Genomic DNA, 14,142 nt, shown 5'->3' with positions numbered 1-14,142 from the left:
ATTAAGCTTTTCCTCATTCAAAGTTCATTTTTATTGTATTGTTTTTCATTATGTGATAGAACTAATGAGGTGTCAGTATATTTCATTTGTTGTACATATACTCTTTCCTTTGTTTCACTGAGTTGATTAAGAACAAAAGTTATTTTTATAATTTTAGTATTTTATGAGAAGATCCACTCAATATTATATCATGTTTCATTTATTTTTGGCTGTATGTTCATATTTGTTGAATTTCACTTTTGTTGTCACTTGTGTTAAATAATGTGTTTTAAATAAAACAAGGTTAGATTGTAAAATGTTGTTTTTCAGATTTATTCCACTGAACACACAAATGGCACCTTCTCTTCACCAACTACACCTGTCAGTTCATCACCTTCCATCTCGGGTAAGCCTTAGAAAAATCAACTCTTTTCTTATTAACTCACTTTGAGTTTTTAACATATTTCATAAAGCTAGAAGAATATGAAGGAAATTTTAAAGGTTAAATTGATTTAAAAAAATATTTACATTTCACTGATTCCACAGTTATAACAAAAGGGTTACAGTTTACTCATTCCACAATTTGTTTCTGTTTTTAATACTATTACTTAATGTTTGAATGTAAGTTAGTTTCTAGATTCAAAAACAAAGATAAAAAACAAATTTTAATTTTCTCCAATCCAAACTAGAAGTCATATGGAATACTTTTATTAAAGTTAGGGGCAGAATTTTTACCTTCACTATAAAGACACGTTGTGAGTAACAAGGCAGACTGAATTTTATATGCAAAAACGGCTCATTTGGGTTGAGAAAATATTTTGCATAGAAGAGCGAACAACGTTTCGACCTTCTATGTATAATATTTTCTCAACCCAAACGAGCCATTTTGCATATAAATTTCTCAACAAGTGGGTTTTCGACATCACTGAAGCCAGACTGAATGTTCTCAAATTTGGAGGTGTTTTTTTCATATACAAATATTCATGAATGACCAATGATTCTTTCTATACAGGTGTTCCTCAGTGGACCCAAAATTCTCAAGTAGCACCACCAAGTGTTTTTACAGATGGAACACCACACCATTTGGTGAGTAACAGAAACCATAATTTAAAATGTAGTTATAGGTAAAAAATATCTTATTTTCTTCTTTTTCTTGGCAACTTTGTTTTTATTGTAATAGAGACCTCTTTTATAGTGAATGGGTTTTTTATTTATTTATTTATTTTTACAGTCCTCAGCTTGTTTTTGCATCTTTGCGATTACTTTATTGTTTGTAACATCTGTTATCATCTAACATTCTTTTGTTTTAACTTTTATTTTATAGTATGTAAATTAAATACAATTTTGGAAAAGCTGGTTAGATTTGTGCATGTTGTAGACTTCCTAGTTTTATATTAATTTTTGCATGCTGCTTCATTTGTATATAACACCCCTCCCTTTCTGTTGTCTGTAACTTGTAGCTAAATAGTGAGGAAGACAGACTTATTGAAGCTATTCACCTCCTTCGAGACGATGTGGAGGTAAATTTATCTCTTTCATGGCTCATTTCAATGTTTTTAAAGCAAAGCAAAACTGTTTTGCAAATTTATTTTATTTGCTTAAAAATCCGTTCTAGAAAACAAGTGTTTAATTTTTTATTTCTGTCAGTCATTTAATAGATTAATTCTGTGACAAACAAGATTTACTGGTATCTTAAAAACAACTGGAAAATTTATAATTCTAGAATGATTTTTATCACCTTCAGTTTCAGTAATAACTTCTAACATATTTATTATTTTTCCTCCATAATTCAAGGTTATATTAATGAGACTAACATCTTTAATTTTTTGATATATTGTTTAGGTATAGTATTTGTGAGGAAACTTAGCTGAATGGACAACAACTGTCTGTTATAGTGTGGAGAATAGTGTTTCAAAAGTCTTCTGCCTCTCATTTTCAGGCAGACGACTTTTGAACTGTCATCCTGTATACTTGTGTTTCTACAACGGGCAGTTGCTGTGCTCTCCATTTAACTAAGTTTCGTCAGTTTTCTTGTATTTTTTAACTTTTTCTGTATGATAGTGTTGCTGTATTTTTTCAAAATATTTTCAAAAGCTGTCAATAAAATATATATATAGTTCTTCCTATAGGTTGAAAAAGGATGAATATATCTTCTGAAAATAATTGTTGTTAATTACTATAAATATTTATCAGAATTATCATAAAATGTGTTATTACTTTAAAGGACTTCAAAATTCACTGAGATATGAAATTTTCATGATTAAAATTTAGTAACATTCTTATTGTAATCATATCTCCTGTTTAGAAAATTCTTTAATTTTATAAAACAAATGCTTAAGTATGTGAAGTAGTAAGATTAATATCAGAGTTTTAGTGTTAAAAAGATCATTCATTAAAACAAATTTTAAGGTTATCTGTAATATCAAAACCATTATACTTCAAGGTTAAATTAAAATTGGACTTCTACAAGTCTTATAATTTTGACATTTTATAAAATCATGTGGACATAAAAATTCACTTTCGAAGTTTATACATCTGACTGATATAGAAAGATTGTTCAGTGCTTTGTTCTTTCAATAGGCTCAAGGCGTAATGGAGGAGCGTCTTGACGATGCTATTAATATCCTAAGAAACCATGCAGAAGGAACAGGACTTGTACCTGGTGGTGATGTACCAAATTCTGTTGTGCCAGTTCCTTCAGCTGCTGGGCACTCCAGTAGATTAACAGGAACCATTGGAGTGTATCAGTATCCAGGATCCCTTGAAAAATCTGCTTTAAAATCCCATCCAGTAAGTTTGAAAATTATTTTTATTAATGTGATGTGATTTTGTTCATTTACTGGGACAATAAAAACTTATGGTTAACTGCCTCAAATTATTTCAAGTTGAAACTTTGTTAAGTTATATTAAAATAAAGCCCCATTTTTTGTGATTATGTTTGATGTTAGAAGTTTTGTTATTACCTTGTGCATTTTCAACTGTCTTGCTTATTAATTCTAATCAAGATATCCAGTAATTAATAGCTGTTCATTATAACAAGGCCCAGCATGGCCAGGCGGTTTTGAGGACGTTTGACTCGCATCATACAAGAAATGTAAACAGAGAATTGCACTCGACTCGTAATCTGAGAGTTGCAAGTTTGAATCCCAGTTCCACCAAACATACTCACCCTTTCAGCCACAAGGGTATTATAATGTTACAGTCAATCCCACTATTCAATTGTAAAAGAGTAGTTTAAGAGTTTGTAGTGGGTGGTGTTGACCAGCTGCCTTCCCTTTAGTTATTCACTATTAAATTAGGAATGGCTAGTGTAAATAGCCCTCGTGTAGTTCAGTGGAAAGTTCAAAACAAACCAAAGTAATTGCTGTAACAGAGTTGAGAAACAAAAACCTTCATAACTAACTGAATTTAGTTATACAGAGTGTCAAACATTAAATCATTTCATTTTACTATTTGTTCTGGTGAATAACTCTTTGCAATAAATCTAAAGTCTTTAATAAGTTTGGCTTGTTTTTAAATTGTGAAATATAAAATGTTTTAAATATTACAATATATATACATACATACGTGACTAGAGAAATTGCAACTTTTGATAAAGTTGTACCTTAAACTGTGATGTTAATAATACTGCTTTTTATTAAAAATATATTAATAAAATTGTTTATTTTTTATTTTTTAATTATAATTTAATTTTTTTTTTCTTTTATTCTTTAGTCAAGTTCTCAGTGTTTAGGAGGTGTTGCAGCTAAGAGTCAGCCATCCTTACCCAATTCCTCTGTGCAGTCAAGTACAGTACAACAAGCTGGTAAGCTAACTGTGGATGTGGTATCATTAAACATGGTGTTGATTTTTTTGTTTGTTTTTCAGTTTTCATACAAATCTATCTGTAAAAACTAAATATAACTCACTTTAGTTGTTTCATAGTTACTGGCTAATTCTGCACAAAATTTATAGATAGTGTACGTAAGAATTTTCAGGAATTGGTTGAAGCATAAGTTGAATTGTAAGAATAATAAGAGAAAGAAAGAAAATATAATTTAAAAGGAAACTTATGCTTTGCACGTAAGTGGACAACTAGTAATTCCACATTAACTGAAGGAAGTGTATGTGTGATGAAACGGAAGTGGCCTTATTACTGCCTGGAAGGAAGTGTATGTGTGATGAAACGGAAGTGGCCTTATTACTGCCTGGAAGGAAGTGTATGTGTGATGAAACGGAAGTGGCCTTATTACTGCCTGGAAGGAAGTGTATGTGTGATGAAACGAAAGTGGCCTTATTACTGCCTGGAAGGAAGTGTATGTGTGATGAAATGGAAGTGGCCTTATTACTGCCTGGAAGGAAGTGTATGTGTGATGAAATGGAAGTGGCATGATTACTGCCTGGAAGGGAGTGTATGTGTGATGAAATGGAAGTGGCCTTATTACTGCCTGGAAGGAAGTGTATGTGTGATGAAATGGAAGTGGCATGATTACTGCCTGGAAGGAAGTGTATGTGTGATGAAATGAAAGTGGCCTTATTACTGCCTGGAAGGAAGTGTATGTGTGATGAAATGGAAGTGGCAATGATTACTGCCTGGAAGGAAGTGTATGTGTGATGAAACGGAAGTGGCCTTATTACTGCCTGGAAGGAAGTGTATGTGTGATGAAACGGAAGTGGCCTTATTACTGCCTGGAAGGAAGTGTATGTGTGATGAAATGGAAGTGGCCTTATTACTGCCTGGAAGGAAGTGTATTTGTGATGAAACGGAAGTGGCCTTATTACTGTCTGGAAGGAAGTGTATGTGTGATGAAACGAAAGTGGCCTTATTACTGCCTGGAAGGAAGTGTATGTGTGATGAAATGGAAGTGGCATGATTACTGCCTGGAAGGAAGTGTATGTGTGATGAAACGGAAGTGGCCTTATTACTGCCTGGAAGGAAGTGTATGTGTGATGAAACGGAAGTGGCCTTATTACTGCCTGGAAGGAAGTGTATGTGTGATGAAACGAAAGTGGCCTTATTACTGCCTGGAAGGAAGTGTATGTGGGATGAAATGGAAGTGGCCTTATCACTGCCTGGAAGGAAATGTATGTGTGATGAAACGAAAGTGGCCTTATTACTGCCTGGAAGGAAGTGTATGTGTGATGAAACGAAAGTGGCCTTATTACTGCCTGGAAGGAAGTGTATGTGTGATGAAATAGAAGTGGCCTGATTACTGCATGGAAGGAAGTGTATGTGTGATGAAATGGAAGTGGCCTGATTACTGCATGGAAGGAAGTGTATGTGTGATGAAACGGAAGTGGCCTGATTACTGCATGGAAGGAAGTGTATGTGTGATGAAACGGAAGTGGCCTGATTACTGCATGGAAGGAAGTGTATGTGTGATGAAACGGAAGTGGCCTTATTACTGCCTGGAAGGAAGTGTATGTGTGATGAAACGGAAGTGGCCTTATTACTGCCTGGAAGGAAGTGTATGTGTGATGAAACGGAAGTGGCCTTATTACTGCCTGGAAGGAAGTGTATGTGTGATGAAACGGAAGTGGCCTTATTACTGCCTGGAAGGAAGTGTATGTGTGATGAAACGGAAGTGGCCTTATTACTGCCTGGAAGGAAGTGTATGTGTGATGAAACGGAAGTGGCCTTATTACTGCCTGGAAGGAAGTGTATGTGTGATGAAATGAAAGTGGCCTTATTACTGCCTGGAAGGAAGTGTATGTGTGATGAAACGGAAGTGGCATGATTACTGCCTGGAAGGAAGTGTATGTGTGATGAAATGGAAGTGGCCTTATTACTGCCTGGAAGGAAGTGTATGTGTGATGAAACGAAAGTGGCCTTATTACTGCCTGGAAGGAAGTGTATGTGTGATGAAATGGAAGTGGCCTTATTACTGCCTGGAAGGAAGTGTATGTGTGATGAAATGGAAGTGGCTTTATTACTGCCTGGAAGGAAGTGTATGTGTGATGAAATGGAAGTGGCCTTATTACTGCCTGGAAGGAAATGTATGTGTGATGAAACGAAAGTGGTCTTATTACTGCTCGGAAGGAAGTGTATGTGTGATGAAACGAAAGTGGCCTTATTACTGCCTGGAAGGAAGTGTATGTGTGATGAAACGGAAGTGGCATGATTACTGCCTGGAGGGAAGTGTATGTGTGATGAAATGGAAGTGGCCTTATTACTGCCTGGAAGGAAGTGTATGTGTGATGAAACGAAAGTGGCCTTATTACTGCCTGGAAGGAAGTGTATGTGTGATGAAATGGAAGTGGCCTTATTACTGCCTGGAAGGAAGTGTATGTGTGATGAAATGGAAGTGGCCTTATTACTGCCTGGAAGGAAATGTATGTGTGATGAAACGAAAGTGGTCTTATTACTGCTCGGAAGGAAGTGTATGTGTGATGAAACGAAAGTGGTCTTATTACTGCTCGGAAGGAAGTGTATGTGTGATGAAACGAAAGTGGCCTTATTACTGCCTGGAAGGAAGTGTATGTGTGATGAAATGGAAGTGACCTTATTACTGCCTGGAAGGAAGTGTATGTGTGATGAAATGGAAGTGGCATGATTACTGCCTGGAAGGAAGTGTATGTGTGATGAAATGGAAGTGGCCTTATTACTGCCTGGAAGGAAGTGTATGTGTGATGAAATGGAAGTGGCCTTATTACTGCCTGGAAGGAAGTGTATGTGTGATGAAATGGAAGTGGCCTTATTACTGCCTGGAAGGAAGTGTATGTGTGATGAAACGAAAGTGGTCTTATTACTGCTCGGAAGGAAGTGTATGTGTGATGAAACGAAAGTGGTCTTATTACTGCTCGGAAGGAAGTGTATGTGTGATGAAAGCAAAGTGGCCTTATTACTGCCTGGAAGGAAGTGTATGTGTGATGAAATGGAAGTGACCTTATTACTGCCTGGAAGGAAGTGTATGTGTGATGAAATGGAAGTGGCATGATTACTGCCTGGAAGGAAGTGTATGTGTGATGAAATGGAAGTGGCCTTATTACTGCCTGGAAGGAAATGTATGTGTGATGAAACGAAAGTGGCCTTATTACTGCCTGGAAGGAAGTGTATGTGTGATGAAACGAAAGTGGCCTTATTACTGCCTGGAAGGAAGTGTATGCGTGATGAAACGAAAGTGGTCTTATTACTGCTCGGAAGGAAGTGTATGCGTGATGAAACGAAAGTGGTCTTATTACTGCTCGGAAGGAAGTGTATGTGTGACGAAACGAAAGTGGCCTTATTACTGCCTGGAAGGAAGTGTATGTGTGATGAAACGAAAGTGGCCTTATTACTGCCTGGAAGGAAGTGTATGTGTGATGAAATGGAAGTGGCCTTATTACTGCCTGGAAGGAAGTGTATGTGTGATGAAATGGAAGTGGCATGATTACTGCCTGGAAGGAAGTGTATGTGTGATGAAATGGAAGTGGCCTTATTACTGCCTGGAAGGAAATGTATGTGTGATGAAACGAAAGTGGCCTTATTACTGCCTGGAAGGAAGTGTATGCGTGATGAAACGAAAGTGGTCTTATTACTGCTCGGAAGGAAGTGTATGTGTGATGAAACGAAAGTGGTCTTATTACTGCTCGGAAGGAAGTGTATGTGTGACGAAACGAAAGTGGCCTTATTACTGCCTGGAAGGAAGTGTATGTGTGATGAAATGGAAGTGGCCTTATTACTGCCTGGAAGGAAGTGTATGTGTGATGAAATGGAAGTGGCATGATTACTGCCTGGAAGGAAGTGTATGTGTGATGAAATGGAAGTGGCCTTATTACTGCCTGGAAGGAAATGTATGTGTGATGAAACGAAAGTGGCCTTATTACTGCCTGGAAGGAAGTGTATGCGTGATGAAACGAAAGTGGTCTTATTACTGCTCGGAAGGAAGTGTATGCGTGATGAAACGAAAGTGGCCTGATTACTGCCTGGAAGGAAGTGTATGTGTGATGAAATGGAAGTGGCCTGATTACTGCCTGGAGAAACTTTTGATTCAAAACTTTTTGTTTTGTTTTCTTCAAATATGAACAAAAGAATAAGAAAAACTAAATTTGTTATTGTTAAAATTCTATGATTTTGTCCTGAACAAGAGAAGCGTAGGCATAAATTGGAGACAAGATTGAGGTATAAATCTTAGGTGTATGTGTAGTTAACAAGATTTTATTCAGAACAGAATTTAAGTGAAAAACTGTTCAAAGTTATTTAATTTTCTTCATTTTGAGAGATCTGGTGATTAGGAAGCTCTACTTGCAATCTGATTATGGGTTTAAACCTCTGTCATCATATTTGCTTGTCCTTTCACCTTTTATAAGGTGATGGTCAATCCCACTATTTGTTAGTAAAAGGATAACCCCAATGTTGTTGGTGACTGGTGTGAACTAACTGCCTTCAATCTAGTTTATCACTGCTAAATTAGAAATGGTTAATGCAAATTGTCCTCGTGTAGCTTTGCTAAAAATGAAAATCTAATCAAATGTCTTATTTGTAAATAAAGCTTTCAACTTACCATGTGTCTGTAAATATTTCAGTATTACTGAAGTCTGTAATTAATATATTTGTCACTTTTTAAATAAAAGTAAGATTTCTAAGATTGTTTTGGTAAAATAAGACACCATTATAAAAGGGAAGACAAGGTTTTCATCATAAAAAAGTTTACTCTCTTATATTGATGTAAAACTAACTAAAAGTTTCATTCTATATTTTACTAAATAGTTTAAGCCTGACAGAGTAAGTAATAAAAATATTTTATAAATTTCATGACAAATTCAAGACTGAATTTTGAAACTATTGAAAGTTTCAATAACTGAAAACCAGATTTGAGACAATCAGCAGTTAACATCTCTACTTATTCAATTTTAAAATTTGGAATGTTCTGTTAAATGCTATTGGTTTTTTTGATGAATAATCAAACAATAATATGATTAACATTTTGTGAACTCTTGAGTTCTGTAAATCACTTCCATTTAAGGGGTCCAGCTACAACCTGATATAATAAATCAATATGTGATATACAGAGTATACAGGCTACACCTAAATATAATTGTGTATTAATTGTTTTAATGCTATTTCATTGTAGATTTATATAAACAGCAGAGTTGGAATAACTGTTAGGATTTTGTTTCTGGTATTTAAAAAAGACTTGAAAATGGTAGAAAGAAATATGTATGTATCAATATAATATAAAAAAAATTGCATTTTAGGCAAAAATAGAGAGTGAATTTGATTTACACAAACAAATTTATTAAGAGGCAGGGTGTCTAGCTGTCACTGCATATGTATAATGAAAAAGTAAACAACCTAGAGCATGCATATAATGTGTGAATTTAGTTTATCTTCTATGAATATGTCGATGTGTGAACCTGTCTTTGTATGTTTATAGCAAGCATGTCAAACTAAAGATCCTTGTACATTTATATTGAGCACGTGAGCCTAACCATTCTTATGTGTATACCAAGCATTTGAACCATAGCTACCTTTGTACATGTGTGCTGAGTACCTACGATAAACATCACATGGCAAATTTTAATATTCTTAATAAAATATCAACCCAGTATCATTGGGTAGTTAGGGTGCACAACTTGCAATCTGAGGGTTATGGGTTCAAATCCCCATCCCACCAAACATTTTCAGCCATGGGGGCATTATAATGTTATGATAAATCCCACTATTTGTTGGTAAGAGAGTAGCCCAAGAGTTGGCAGTGGGTGGTAATGACTTACCTGCCTTTCCTCTAGTCTTTGCTAAATTAGGAATAGACAGCCCTCTTGTAGCTTTGCAGGAAACTGAAAAACAAACAATAAAAGATTACTTTTTTATAAACTGTGGTTTAAACATCTAAATTAACTTGTGAATATGGGATATTGTATATATGTAGAACATAATTTTTACAGTATCAATTCTAAAGTCTTGAATTTCACCAGAACCAGACAGAAGTTAAAAGGTATACATCAGAAGGTTTTTAGGTTACAATTCTTCTAATTCTAGGGCTGCTATCTACTTCTGATCTTTGTCCAGCTACTAAGATAGATAAGGGTAAAGCTGACAGAAGTTTTAGAGTTCGTAGTAAGTCGGCCACTCCGAACAGCGGTGGTACGCCTGTTTCTCCAACTCTATCTTCCAGCACAAGTGCATCTACTGCAACGGTTACAACTGCCACCTCCACTACACATAGCAAAGGAACCAAGCGATCTCGTTCAGTGTAATTCATTTTCTTAATGTTTATGAATATTTTAAATTTAGTAAAGCTCATATTGTGTTTCTCTTTTTGTATACTTTTAATAGTTTGTTTTGTAAATTGGAAAACAAATGGTATTGTTGTTAGCAAAACATATTCATTGTTCACAGTTAGAAATAATTTATATATGTGTAAAAAGAATAAATAAAACAAAACCTGTGATTTTATGTAAAAGGAATTACTAGTTTAAACTTCAAATGAAAGTAATGTACTTTGAATTATATTGATATAAAATTGTATAAATTATAAAGTCCTGTTTAAAACATTCACAATACTGGATTTTTGGTTTTTTCACTATTTCTTTAAAAAAACAATGTTCTTAACGGTTATTTTCAGTTTATCACTTGGGAAAGTGTTGAGTGTAAAACAGTATTTTTCTTCACTGTACGTTATGAAAGTATTATAATTTATGCTTTTCTATTTTGACAGATCAAATTGAAGATAAATCTTTTTTCATAGACAAACCATCATGTTTAAGTTACTTAAGAAACCTCACTTTTGTATTAAATGAACTATAAACTGGAATAAAAGGCATGTTTGTTAAATAATATCTTCGAGACTTACAATTGGATTCATTGAATGACCTTGTATATATATTACTAAAACCTTAGAATTATAAAATGCTCAGCCTTTGTATGGTTTGGGTAACTTCAAATTTTTAGAAATTATCAATGAGTCTTTTGCTTGACAGAAAGTTGTATTTATCATATATAAGTAAAAATCTTAAGTTGCAGAAAGAAATATTTTAATATCAAATTGTTCTTAGTTACATACAGAATAGTTTTGGATTTTATAGGTTTTTTTGCATTTTATTCGATTATCAAATAGTTTTCATTAAAAATTGCAGAAAATAGATTTTAATGTATTTTATAATAATTCAGTTGTGTTGTTTGAAGTGTTATTATGAGACAGATTACATCATTTAATTCAGTTTATGTCATCTTTTCAGTGATGTTATTTGGTTTTCACTTCATATTGTAATGTTTTATTCTTTATTTGTCACTGTAGGTCTGCAGATGAAGACGACGTTCCAGAATTAAAAGCTGAAAAAGATAAAGAAAGACGACATGCTAATAATGCCAGGGAAAGGTAGATTAATGACCATAAGATAATTAGTTGAATATTACAACAAGTACTGCCTGACCACAAGATAATTATTTAAATATTAGAACGAGTACTTCCTAACCACAAGATGATTATTTGAATATTACAACAAGTACTGTTTGACCACAAGATGATTATTTGAATATTACAAGTACTGTTTGACCACAAGATGATTATTTGAATATTACAACAAGTACTGTTTGACCACAAGATGATCATTTGAATATTACAACAAGTACTGTTTGACCACAAGATGATTATTTGAATATTACAACATGTACTGTTTGACCACAAGATGATCATTTGAATATTACAACAAGTACTGTTTGACCACAAGATGATCATTTGAATATTACAACAAGTACTGTTTGACCACAAGATGATCATTTGAATATCACAACAAGTACTGTTTGACCACAAGATGATTATTTGAATGTTACAACAAGTACTGCCTCCTAAAGTACTGTTGACCTGGTTAGCTTAAAATTTTTTGTCACTTATTAACTGTAAATGGCAAATGAACAGAAGGCCTAGATAGTTTCATTTATACTATGTATATTACAATTATGTAAAGGAATGTTTTAAATGGTTATGTTATGAAATATAATAACCACAATAAATATCTTTCATTTAATCTGAATTATTTATTGTATAACTAAAGTAAACATATTAGTATTATAAAAATAAACAATTCATTAAAGGCTTTTGTGGCTGGATTACCATGTAAAGTTTCTATCTACCATCAGTGTATTAAATGTTAAATATTTCATGAATATTCTCTTTGTAGCTTTTCAGCCTTGAAGTTTTGAAACTTCATGGTGTGTCAATGGATATTAACTGATATTATCTTATTAAATATAAACTTATTTTAAACTGATACAGATCAACTGAATAGCTTGTTAATGTTCTTATATCAGAGATAAAAGGTCTGTTACTTTGGAAGTGTAGCTACCCGTAAAACAGTTTTATACTAGAACTAATATGTTCATCTTCACCTTCCAAAGGATAAAATATTTTGTTCATCTAGTTCTTCAAAAATCTATTCTTAAACTGTGCATCAAATTTTTGTTTAATACAATAAGTTGCTTTTGAATGTTAGAGGTAACATACAATTTTTGCTGACTAATAAAAATTGCCTTATTCTTGTTATTGGTGGATTTTAAGCTGGGTATCTTTCAGTGACATCATGTGAAAGATTTTATATTTAAGAATCAGGATTTATCATACCATAAATATTATTATCTTAATACTTTTTGAGAATTTTTTTTATTTGATCACAGACAGTCTTTGTAATGGTTAATCACTTAATTAATTAAAAGTACCTGTTACTAATTATTTTTGCCTTGTATATAAAAATACTAATTCAATTAATACTGATATTTTTTTAATTATCAATGTATTTCAACAAAATTGAAATGCCTTTTTTATTTATATTAGTTGTGTTTCTTGTCCAGACTTTCAAGTCAAGAGTAAGAAGTGATAGGTTTTTAATCTTTCTACATGTTGTTATGGCAACATTAACATGCAATCTTAAATTATTAATTAACCTTATTATTTTGCATTTTTAGAATTCGGGTCCGAGACATCAATGAAGCATTTAAAGAGCTTGGGAGAATGTGCATAATGCACTTGAAAACAGACAAATCACAAACTAAACTAGGAATTCTTCACCAAGCCGTTGATGTTATCACAAGCTTAGAGCAACAAGTTAGAGGTGTGTTTATTGTGACCATTCTTAAACTTCATTGGATTTTGTTAGGCACTTGTAAGCTAAAGTAGCACGTATTAGATGTCTTTAAGTTGTTATACTTTAGTACTTGTAAGTAAAATGACCCAAATTAGGCTAAGAACACAGAGTACACAATGTTAGTTCTTCAGAAACTAAAAAGGATATTCATGATGAACAGTGAGATCAGTTTTTGGAATTAAATAAATTATTTTTTTCAGAACCTTAAAGATGTTAGGAATTTTTAACAAGATCTTAAGGTTAAAAGCTAGAAATAAAACTGGTCCAGTTGACAAAAATAAAACATTAAAGTGGATATTTTGAAGATGGAATGGATTTTTCCTCTGTTAAGGTCATCTGAGGAATTTTTGTCTACAGGTTCTAGTTTTAAATGAATACTCACTAAATATGATATTTCTCAATTTATTTTTCCAATTCTTATATATCTCTTTTTAAAAGTCAGATTATAGACAGTGTATTTATTATTTTCAATTTCTTGTATGTTTTTTCTGTTGTAGTCAGTAGTTACCACTTACAAAACTATGTAATAACAGCAGCTGTACATTGTTTGTTTTATCCTTCCCACTAATTAGCTGCCAGTAATATGTCAGTTATCCTTAGCTGTCTTTCATTTCGTGGTCTAGATGTTGGTTTGAAATAGCTGGAACTCTTACTATATTGTAGCTGTATGTTATGTTGTTTGCATAGAGGAAACCCATATAATACATATTGTTTATAAAGGAAAATAACTAATCAGAAAATAACACTTTTATTCAAACCCAACGATTTGGCTCAGGCCTTCATTGAGGATTACAACATCGCACACAAATACAAACTGCCAAACAAAGAGAACGTGCACATCATTTGAAAACTGACTTGACAATGTCAGTGTCACATGTTCTTGTACACAGGTCACAAAGAAGAATTAGAATGAGTAAGCAACAGTAAACCACAGGCTATCAAACAATAACACTAAGAAATACTATGGTCTAGAATTATTTCTGTTTGTATTAGACTTACAAGACTGAACCAGGGCAGACTCTTTAAATTTACAGTTAAAGAAATTATAACATTTTACAAAGAGCTCAGCACAAAATGATGTTTTATCTTCTGTACTCTGTTTTCTCAGAAAGTTTTCAAAAA

At 33.3% G+C, this 14,142-nt stretch overlaps 1 protein-coding gene across 1 annotated transcript in view; it reads left to right on the top strand.

Annotated features, from left to right (window-relative positions):
• Window positions 1-14,142, top strand: part of LOC143236524 (transcription factor 12-like) — a 69,706-nt gene that overhangs the window by 48,554 nt on the left and 7,010 nt on the right. The window contains exons 10-17 of the mRNA XM_076474823.1: window positions 310-385; window positions 992-1,065; window positions 1,440-1,499; window positions 2,560-2,769; window positions 3,694-3,784; window positions 9,920-10,133; window positions 11,178-11,258; window positions 12,842-12,987. Of these exons, the coding sequence (XP_076330938.1) occupies window positions 310-385; window positions 992-1,065; window positions 1,440-1,499; window positions 2,560-2,769; window positions 3,694-3,784; window positions 9,920-10,133; window positions 11,178-11,258; window positions 12,842-12,987 (952 nt within the window). The remainder of the gene's footprint in view (window positions 1-309; window positions 386-991; window positions 1,066-1,439; window positions 1,500-2,559; window positions 2,770-3,693; window positions 3,785-9,919; window positions 10,134-11,177; window positions 11,259-12,841; window positions 12,988-14,142) is intronic.

Source organism: Tachypleus tridentatus, chromosome 13 (assembly GCF_004210375.1).
Source record: "Tachypleus tridentatus isolate NWPU-2018 chromosome 13, ASM421037v1, whole genome shotgun sequence".
Lineage (NCBI taxonomy): Eukaryota > Metazoa > Arthropoda > Merostomata > Xiphosura > Limulidae > Tachypleus > Tachypleus tridentatus.
Note: the sequence above shows the minus strand (reverse complement) of the source record. Positions and strands in the feature narration are given on the sequence as shown.